General features: G+C 40.6%; 1 protein-coding gene across 1 annotated transcript in view; it reads left to right on the plus strand.

Annotated features, from left to right (window-relative positions):
* Positions 1–10,921, plus strand: part of LOC5570381 (trichohyalin) — a 131,826-nt gene extending 120,905 nt beyond the window's left edge. Inside the window, 3 exon segments of the mRNA XM_021844485.1 lie at positions 9,187–9,257; positions 9,313–9,447; positions 9,518–10,921. Coding sequence (XP_021700177.1) covers positions 9,187–9,257; positions 9,313–9,447; positions 9,518–9,608 — 297 coding nt within the window. The 3' untranslated portion in view covers positions 9,609–10,921.
* Positions 10,922–11,341: the final 420 nt, after the last annotated feature.

Raw genomic sequence — 11,341 nt, forward strand, 5'->3', positions numbered from 1 at the left:
CAAGTGAACGAAATTCGCTTACCTAATGGTGACTTTACTTCTTCCGATGAAGAAGTTTTAGAATGTTTATTCAATACACACTTCCCCGGATGTGTGGACATAGCATCTGCGGATGAACCAAATGTCTTTTCATGTAGTTACGAGTCTCTGGCCTCGGCTCGCAGTATCGTAACTACTGAATCGATTCAATGGGCACTTAATAGTTTTGCTCCTTTCAAATCTCCTGGAGCGGATGGGATTTATACTGTTCTGCTCCAAAAGGGATTTGAGTTTATCAAACATGTTTTGAAAAAGCTACTTGTAAGCAGTAATGCTACCGGGTACATTCCCAGATCCTGGCGTGATATTACTGTAAAGTTTATCCCGAAAGGAGGACGTGCGTCGTATGAAGAAGCGAAGAGTTTTAGACCAATCAGTCTGCCCTCTTTTCTTCTGAAATGTCTGGAACGCATTATCGATCATCACATCCGTGATGTTTATTTGGCAAACATGCCTCTTCATGTGAATCAACATGCTTACCAATCTGGAAAGTCCACTGTGACTCTTTTACACAAAGTTGTATACGATATCGAGAAAGCATTCGCTCAGAAGCAATCCTGCTTGGGTGTTTTCTTGGATATTGAGGGTGCCTTCGACAACGTGTCTTTCGATGCCATATTGGAAGCCGCACTAAACCATGGGCTACCTACAATGATTACCAATTGGATTCATCAAATGCTCAAAAACCGACATCTCTTCTCGACATTGCGTCAAGCAGCGATTCGAAAATTGAGTGTTTGCGGATGCCCCCAAGGGGGAGTCTTGTCACCACTTTTGTGGAATCTCGTAGCAGATACGCTATTGAGGCAACTCAAGAATTGCGGTTTTCCAACTTACGGATTTGCCGACGACTATCTAGCTCTGATAGTTGGTATGTGCATAAGCACCCTATTCGACCTGATGCAAAGTGCTCTTCAGGTAGTCGAGAGTTGGTGTCGCCAATATGGCCTTTCGGTTAACCCGAATAAAACATCTATTGATCTTTTTACGGAAAGACAAAACCGTGATGGAATTCGACCTTCACGTCTTTTTGGCACTGAGATTAATGTGACTGATCAATGTCGGAGTCATTCTAGATTCCAAACTTTCATGGACACCTCACATTGATTTCACAGTAAAAAAAGCTTGCATGGCCTTCGGTCAATGCCGGCGAACCTTTGGTAAAACTTGGGGCCTCAAACCCAAGTATATCAAATGGATTTACACAACAGTTGTTCGACCAATATTGGCATATGGATGTCTTGTGTGGTGGCAAAAGGGCGAAGTGAGAACAATCCAATCAAAATTGGGCCATCTCCAAAGGATGTGCTTGATAGCGATGTCTGGTGCGTTCTCTACAACTCCCATTGCAGCGCTTAAGCCCATTTTCGACGTTGCGCCACTACACATATCTTAAACAAGAAGCACTTTCTTGCTCTTACCGTTTATGGGTACTGGATCTACTGGAGAAAAATCCAGTGAATCGTAGATCTACACACACTTCGTTGTTTCCACTTCTGGTGAATTGGGACAAAATTGTCCTTGCTCCAAGTGATCTCACAATTGCTTGTCGCTTTCCTTACAGGACATTTACCACACAATTCCCTTCACGGGAAGAGTGGACGTCTGGCTATTTGGAAAGAAGTATATCAAACAATATAGTATGTTACACTAATGGCTCCCTTCTTGAAGGTAGAGCTGGTGCAGGAGTATATTCTCGTGAGCTAAGGCTGAATCAGTTTTACTCACTTGGTAGAAACTGCACCGTTTTTCAGGCGGAAATATTTGCTCTTATGTGTGGAATGCAATCAGCACTTCAACAGCGCGTAATGGGTAAAGTCATATACTTCTGTTCCGATAGTCAGGCTGCTATAAAAGCTCTCGCTTCGGCCACCTCAAGGTCGAAGCTTGTTATCGCATGTCGAACTCAAATTGAGGAACTGAATTCAGTCAACTCTGTAAACCTTGTATGGGTGCCTGGCCATTCTTCCATCGCTGGAAATGAATTGGCTGATGAGCTAGCTCGCGATGGAGCATCGCATGACTTCATTGGCCCTGAGCCGGCTATTCCAATTTCGAAGTGCTGGGTGAAGCTTCAGATAAACTCTTGGGCGGCAACTCAGCACAAGCAATATTGGAATAGTTTGGAGTCATGTCGTCAAACAAAATTGTACATTACTGAGCCATCTCCAAGGGTTGCGAAGTATTTAACAAATCTGTCAAAGCAGAATTGCAGTCTCTTGGTTAGAGCGTTGACAGGCCACTGCCGACTCAACTATCACATGGCAAATATTCAGCGTGCTGACTCATTTGTGTGTGATAGTTGTGACTCCGATTATGGAACTTCGTATCACCTGATATGTAACTGTCCAGTTTTTGCGCAAATGCGATTCCAATTACTTGGTAAACACTTATTAAGTGAAACTGAATTCAGAAGCCTGAATCTTCAGGACATTCTGTTATTCTTAACCCGCTGTGGTAATGAGCTGTAGGCTCTCTCGCTCATGCGTTTTGCAGTGCCCTTTTTAGGGCGCTGTTCGAACCCATTGTGGTATGGAGCTACATGCTCTCATTTCGCTTATGCGATCTTCCCTCTTCAAGGGACCCCATTCCTATTTCCTCCCATCTTTCCCTTCCCTTTCCTTTCCCATCGGGTAGATGATGAAATAGGCTCAAATATGGCGATGGCACAAATCTCCCAACTAGTGGGGAACGTGCCTTTGGAGCCAGCCTTCTGATACCTAATACCTCGTTTAATTATCTGACTACCGACAAAGCTTTCATTTCCAGGCACTTATATTGAGTACAACCGATCATCCACGGGATTTATCATAACAATTCATTCCAGTAAAACATAATTAAGATACATACCGGAACGAATTTAGTTCATCAAGCTTCAACACAAAATCAAATTGTTAGCTTTGTTTATTTTTATGAGAGCTTTCCTGAGTGCATAAAGTTTAAGCCAAGGCTCCCAAAAAACCTATTTGTCATTTTTATTGTCGCCGTGTCGGGTTCATAATTTGGATATTTCAATTTACGATTGAGATGAGCAAGCTTCCGAATTCTCACTCACTCTCACGATAATGGATTTATCCCTCATAGCAATTTTCAGCGATTAGCTGCCTTGCGATTTTATCCGTCCACAAAACAAAGCGAAAATAGATAACTGCACCTCTCCGCAGCTGTGAGAAGTTTGTTTTCTCTTTCTCCGATCCATGGAGAACTTTTCCTGCATCCATCGCAACGAGCAGCAGTAGCTTTTATGCACCAAATTAACCATTCCTTTCGTCAAGTTGATGTGGTAGCATGGTTAGCGTGCACGCATCGCGGTTGTTTTTAGCAATGTTCTAGGTTCGAATCCCGTCGCCGGCACTAGTTTTTGTTTATCCCCATAGTGATAATTCTCGGGAGCAGTTGGTGAGCGAAAATATGATGGAGTGAAAAATAAATTATCCCCGGAGTGGAATGATTTTCAGTTATCCTCCAACGTAGCTCCAGGGAAAATTAGTGTGAGCGAAAAAAGACTTTCACGTGAGAAGTGAAAAAAAGCATTCTCCTTACGTGCGAAAAATCGTAGATTTCGCATCATTGATACGAAAATTCAGAACCCTGGAGATGAGCACAAAATCATTCTGAAAATGGAATGGAATAAAATATTTGATATTTGAATAAAATAATGATGTTGTAACATTGGCGCGCTGACGTTAATTGGAAAAAATATGTCATTCCACCAGTAAATTTTCTTTGTTATGAATTTCACGTAATTGTAAGAGAATTTACTGATTATTTTAATTTATTATTATGAGTTGGAAGATCTCATGACAATTTCAATATTAAAAAAAAGGTTATGATTGATAAACAACTCTCGCGTTGAGTATCATACAGGCGTATTTGCAGTGATCGATTTCTCTTCGTCGATTTTCTCTTTGGATCAATACAAGAAATGCAATCAGTTTTAGTAACATTTAACGATGGAACATGACGAAGGACGATAAGTTCTTTCTACGCCCTTATGATACTGAACGCGAGAACTTGTTTTCCGATGTTTGTTCGATCATCAGCTCTTAGCATTAGTCTTATTCCGTGTTTCAGGATATCGCAAACGATTTAATACCGCTAGTTGAACTCTATAAGACTACACAAAAGCTCTTATATATGTAAGGGTAGATGTATTCATAGTATACAAAACTAAGAAGTTAAGAAACGATATTGAGGTATAGCCTTAAAAACCTCCTGTGAGCCTTTTAGGGTTAAAGGGAGTTTTATCAAAGGGTTATTAAGGTTGTTAAAACTAATAAGTTCTAAATTAAGTTTTGTATTTGTATTTGTATTTGTATTTAAAATAATCCATCTGACAAATTAGTCTTAATGAATAAAAACTTGAACATAACATACACTTAACACAGATTACTGAACTACAGATCGTATTCTATTAGCAAAATGCCTCGTCGGTTCATCGAACTCGAAAAACTCTTCGACAGCTGAGAATGCTCGGATGCACGCTGAGATGGGTTCGTTGTATCCAAATACGGTGCGATGGAAACTTGATTGGAGCAGTGTTGTACTCCGGAGAACTCGGTTAGGAACACGAAATTCTAGCAAACTAAGCAGTTCTGGAGCATCGACTTCGCCATTTAGCAACTTCGCTATAAGCAACGATTGCTGTACCTTTCTTCGTCGATCCAATGTTTCTAGTCCCAGGAGTCGGCATCTATCCGGATACGGTGGCAGGTTATCGGGGTCCCTCCATGGCAAGTTTCTTAGTGCCAAACGAATGAACCTCTTTTGAATCCGTTCAATTCTTAGACTCCACGTGAGTTGGTGCGGATGCCAAACGACGGATGCATTTTCCAAGATAGGGCGTACCAGGGAACAATACAATGATTTCCAGCAGTGCGGGTCTGAAAAATCCTTGGCAACCTTGGAAATAAAGCCTAGCTGACGCGTTGCTTTTGAGATGATTGCAGAACGATGCAGCTCAAACGACATTTTCTCATCAAGCTGAACCCCTAAGTCAGTCACATGATCAACTCTGTTGAGAATGATCCCATCAATTTCGTAGTGAAAAACAATTGGATGCATCTTGCGGTGAAAAGTGATCACCTGACATTTCTCTACGCTAATAATTAGCTTGTTTCTGCGGCACCAATCGGCAAACAGTGTTAACGAGTTCTGAAGACGCATACAATCATTTTCAGTCCGTACTACAATGTACAGTTTGAGATCATCGGCATAAATCAGCTTAAATCCTTCACCGAGAACCAAGCCAGCATCGTTAAAGAAAATAATAAATAGCAACGGTCCAAGGTTGCTTCCTTGTGGGACACCAGACTTGTTCGTAAAGGGTAATGATACACATCCATCGATTTTTACTCGCAGCTCTCGTCCCGTAAGGTACGACTCCATCCAAGAAACCAAATGCGTAGATACTCCGAGGCGGGACAGTTTGTGCAAAAGTATTCGGTGGTCAATCTTGTCGAACGCAGCTTTTAAGTCGGTATAAATTACGTCAACTTGTGCCTTTTCTTCCATGCTCTTCATGCATTTTGACGTAAAAGTCAACAAGTTTGTAGTAACCGATCGGCTAGGCATGAATCCGTGTTGCTCAACGGAGATGTAGCATTTTGTTGTTTCGAAGATAATTCCACACATTATTATTTCGAACAGTTTCGAAACAGCTGACAGGCTTGTAATACCCCGATAGTTTGTAACATCATGGCGATCACCGCGTTTGAAAACGGGTGTTATGAACGATTGTTTCCAGATGCGTGGGAATTTTGCTTGCTGGAGTGACTGATTGAAAATATCGCACAATGGTTGTACCAATGCAGAAATACAACGATAAATAATAATTGCCGGTAATCCATCAGGACCAGGAACATACGACCGTTTTAGCTTTTTCGCGGCCAATAAGACCATATCGGGATTTATGGTAAATGCACTAAGATCAACAACATCTGCAGGAACATCTCGAGTTGCGTCAGCTACTTCCTGTATTGATGCGGTGTTTGCAGCAAATATAGCTTCAAAGTGCCTGGCGAATAATTGGCTTGATTCTACGGCAGTCCTAGCACATTGCTCGTTCAGAAAGACGTTCGTTGGAATTGCAGAACTTTTTCGTTTGGAGTTGACGAAGCGCCAAAAACCACGAGGATTCCTTCTCAAATCTCTTTGTACACGCAATATGTACAACTTGTAAAGAGAGGCATTTTTAAAACGGTATGCATTGCTGGCTCGTTGAAATTTTCGTTTATTGCTTGGCGTGCGTTGACGACGTAGTTTACGTTGACAAGCATTACGCGCGCGTTTTAGTTCCCGCAAGCGAGGCGTACTCCAGGCGGGCGAAACTGACGGTCGTATTCGTGGGACATTCAAAGCAAGCCAATTGTTCAAAATGGAGCAAAAATTTTCGGCCACTTGATCAATGTCATTGCTAAGAAATATTTCGTTCCAGTCTATGATTAGCAAATAGTCCAGAAGAGCGTCAAAGTCGATTTGACGAAAATTCAGTGGTCGGTTTTCTTGAGGTTGGGCAATCCTTTCGTCGCGTACCAAACACGCAGGTAAAGAGATTTCGAGCGGGGGATGATGAGAATCAACGGGTAACATCGGAGCTAACGAACAGTCAACATCGGCCACACATTCAGAAAGGCAAAAAACCAAGTCAAGAGTGCGACTTGGTGAAATGGTGGTAACAGCAGCCTGCAATAAGTGAAAAAAACTAAGGGCCCTATTTTATAAGTCGGGTCGATCAAAGTGACTCACCTGGAGTCACTGTCGACCAAAAAACTGCTCTGTCACTCAAGTTTTTCGACAGTTGTCACTCTATGTGACTGGATTACTATGGGAGTCGGCGGGTGACATCTGAAATATGCATGCTTACTTTGATCGACAGCGTCTTAAGACGAGTCACATGAATATGCTCGAATTACAAAATAGGCCTCTAAAAATGTTACTTGAGTGAGATATCCGCAAAACAAAAGTTTCATGCTCACTAGTGCCGTCTGATGGAAAAATCTCGAATCTCTTGACTAGAATAATGGTCGCCCTTGAGCTACTGAACAACTTTGCCCAAGACGCCATCTTTCTAAGTGATCAGGTTTCCGCAAAACAGTTTCATGCGTACTAGCGCCACAAGGTGGCAAAATTTCAAATTTTTTGGCTCAAATCATGATAGCCTTTGAACTACTCAACAACTTTTCCGAAGGGGACATTTTTCCAAGTGGTCAGGCTTCTGAGATATTTGCAAAACAAAATTTCATGACACTGCCCTGTGGCACTGCCTGGTGGAAGAATTCCGAAACTGAATAATCATCGCATGTCAGCGCTTGATCTCCTGAACTACTTTGTCGAAGATGGTTTTTGTATATTTAATCTAGATCGCGAGGTATTTCATAATAAACATGAAAAACCAAGGGTGTCGTACAAAGTATAATGCGCGACTACTCGCGTTACTAAAATTCGCGCGACAACCGAACCGAAGGAAAATTATTGGGCAGGATTCTCAAAAATATTAAGAAGGTTTCTCACGAAGCCTTGCACAAAATTCTTACATTTTTTTTTCTATCTTTATTAACGAGATTTTTAGCCCTGGGCTAGTTCATCTCGGCAAAATTCTTACAGAATTTTTGGCAAAAATTTAAGAATTTGAAATGATAAAATTAATTGAGTAGTATATTTGATGGAATGAACAATAATTAAAACATAATTCTCGCCGAATCCTGGGCAGGGCGTTCACAAAATCCTATGTACAGGGGATAGGCAAAATGATTGAGATAGGCAAAATTTGGCCCAAATTCAAATGCTTGTAACTTTATGAAAAATGGATGAAATTGGATGCATCTGGAAGCAGTCGACGGCAAATTTGGTCCAGTTTTAGGAACTTCCTTGGCCATGCATATTGGCCACTGGACACCGGAGATGTTCCGGATTTTCTGAGGTCATGTCCAAATGTCATTTTTTCTGTCGCTTGTATTTTTGTGCGGTGTAAAGTTAAATAGATGTTTGCAATTTTCCTAGAAACTTGAACTAATAGGAAGTTGAATGCCACCGGACGCATTAAGATTGGTTGGAAATCTTCAGAAATATGAACATTTCCGTAAAACTGGTTCCGGAAAGCATGGTCAGTCATGTTTGTATTTCCAATCATGTAAATATTATCTGGAGCTATATCCAAATGGACATCAACCTTAAAAATGATGTTTCCTGCAGCGTATTCAGAACCATTAGATGCACAGACCACTCTATAGAAGCTTCCAGGTGCCCTGGGGGAAGTGGTCAATTAGGAACATATCCGGAACCATATCAATACGGACATCAAACTTCATGATTTTCAAAGGTTATGCTTTCCGAAGCATTTCCAGCATATGACCGGCTACCATGACCACTTTATAGTAGGTTCCAGGTGCCCCGGGGGATGTGGACAATTCGGAACAGTGGTTGCCCAGTGGTCAATATGCATGGCCAAGGAAGTTCCTAAAACTGGAACAAATTTGCCGTCGACTGCTTCCAGATGCATCCAATTTCATCCATTTTTCATAAAGTTATAAGCATTTGAATTTTGGCAAAATTTTGCCTATCTCAATCGTTTTGCCTATCCCCTGTAGGATTCTGTTTGAATTCTGACCAGGATTCATTCTGGATTGAACAGGTTTCTAGACAGGACTATGAAACAAACCGTAGGCATGATTTCTTAGAACAAAATCCTTTATGGATTGATAGATTAATAATTGAATTATCTTTACTGAAAATACTTTCAACCGTCAGGTGGTTCGTCTTCAATCTCCAATGTGGATTTCTGACCGAATTTTGAGAGGTTTTCTTCTCATCTGCATGCCAGTGCAAAATAGTTTTAAAAACTAGACTAGATAACACAACCCTGAGCACGGTTCTCACTGAATACTCTGTACAATGTTTGATAGCAAGTATCTTGACCCAATTTTGGCCCATCACCAAATACTGCTGCTGAGATTTGTCTCACGATTTAAATAGTTTGGAGGGCCTGCTTTAGGTTCAAAACTTTCGTCAGCAGAAAGATTTTGTGTACTTATTACGTTGGATTCCTCTCTATAATAAATCAAATCATTTCATTTCATTTATAACAATATCCTTTCAACGTTTAGAATAACCGCTTCTAATATCTACAAATGTTTGATTTTTTTGCAGGCTGGAGGTACAGCAGCAGCAGCCGGAGAATTGAACAAACAGTTAACAGAAACTCAACAACAATTGGACAAGTAAGTAAACCAAAAAGTCAGCAAAAACACTTCTTCAATGTTTCATAATCCACAGGATTACCAAAGAATTGAACGACTCAAAAGAAGAGGCTCAGCGATCAGCAGCCGAAACGGAACGTTTACTGCAACTGGTACAGATGACACAGGAAGAGCAGAACCAAAAAGAAAAGACCATTATGGATCTGCAACAGTGAGTTTTCTGGCATTAGTATTGGCACAGTAAATGCACTATATTCATATTATTCTTACCTTTTTTGCAGAGCTTTAAAAAACGCTCAAGCAAAGTTGAAGACAGCACAATCACAGCCGCAAGATGCTGGACCAGCCGGTTTCCTGAAGAGCTTCTTCTAAGCAATACGCCGCCGGTATTCCAACAATTTCTTCAAACTGCAGAGCACCAGAGATGGCGTTGTGTAGTTATCCATGTAGCCACTTGTTTAAGATTCCTTGAGTACAGTCCCCAAGTTATTGTGATTATCTTGAATTCCTTGCATACTTAATTACCTATGAACACGTGTTGTTCCTGTTGATTCGAATCAGAGCAACGGTTATTTTCTCACCGTATGAATCGTATAGGGAACCGATCAACATCTTGTTCATAAGCAATATATCATATGTAAAAATTGTTAGGACGTGTCGATCTAGCGAAATAATTGTTGAAAGATACAAACTAATACAAACCATGCTGCCATATTGATAAAACTAAGTAAAAGGGTAAGATAAACTACGGAAAAAGTGATATTTACCTAGTCATTATCGCTACACTCGAAGTACTTTAACCAGCGCATGAGAATTCGAGATAGTCATTGAATTATATACTGTTAAATAGATATTTATTGTAAAAAGTATACACGCGGGTAACGTGCATATTTTTTCTATTTTCGCTTAAATATAAAAAGGCCCATTAGATATGGGCAGTTTGTTCACGATTTCAATCATGATCCACTTAGATTCGACGATACGTACTTCAATTTTATTTTCGTTGAGACATTTCATTATTTGATTCACCAATTGAGGTTATCGGTACACTATTTTGGATAGAATCCACTACGTCTCCTAACTAACAATCTAATTTACTAGGCATTGTAAGAGTCTGGGTTTGATGGACTACTCGCCTATCTTGAAGGAGCACCACTGCTGGTTGAACATGAGTTCTTATCGGGAAATTTGTCACAGATTCGAAATTGAAACAGAGCGCTAGGATAAAGAGAGTAGACAATAATCTAGTAATGCACCGTGAAATAAAAAAAAATACTCGTCATTAGGTGGCATATAGGAAGCGTCCCACCGGTTGCCCTCTTCTCCAAATGATACACGATAACGTATGGCAACTATTGGTGCTTTCTAGTATTACCAAATAATGAACAAACAGTATTGTATTTTGCTCGATATAATCATGACCATATACTTTAAACTTGATGTTATACTTGATGTATTGTTTCTCTCTTTTCCTCTCTTTCTCTCTTCCTCATGCTAAATTTGAACATGTTTATTTTATTTCTATATGGTAAAGTTCTAGATAACTAAGGGTCACTATTTATTTGCTGTTCTCGATCTACTAGTGGGGTGAAAGGGTAGAGTAAAGTGGGTCAGTTGGGCCAACTTGAGTAGAAGTTGATGAAGGGTATTGAACTTACCATGGAAACAGCAGATTTTTGCGTTATTACAATAAATCGCAGCTGCTTAATGCATAATATTTTAAATTTTGTTTTCGTTATTATTTATTCATTCGGTCTCCATCCTCGGCTGCGATCCACGCTCTCCAGATCCTGTTGCAACTGATGCAACTCGCTGCACTCCATACCTTCTTGTTTGGACAGGATTTGCAGCGAACATCGTTTTTACAGGGTTGTTGTCCAGCAATTTTATAACATGCCGGGCCCTTTCCAGCTTTAGTCACTTTCAGTATTCGCCGTAGAGTTGAGCGAACTCGTGGTTCATATACACAGAAAAAAATCCGTTCTCGTATCCGTGAACAGCAGGCGTCAACAAGCAAAAATACACCGTGAACTAGATCATGTATACGAGAACGTTCATGGTAGTTCACGGTGTATTTCTGACAGTTCACGTTTTCCAGAACGCTT

Source organism: Aedes aegypti, chromosome 2 (genome assembly GCF_002204515.2).
Source record: "Aedes aegypti strain LVP_AGWG chromosome 2, AaegL5.0 Primary Assembly, whole genome shotgun sequence".
NCBI lineage: Eukaryota > Metazoa > Arthropoda > Insecta > Diptera > Culicidae > Aedes > Aedes aegypti.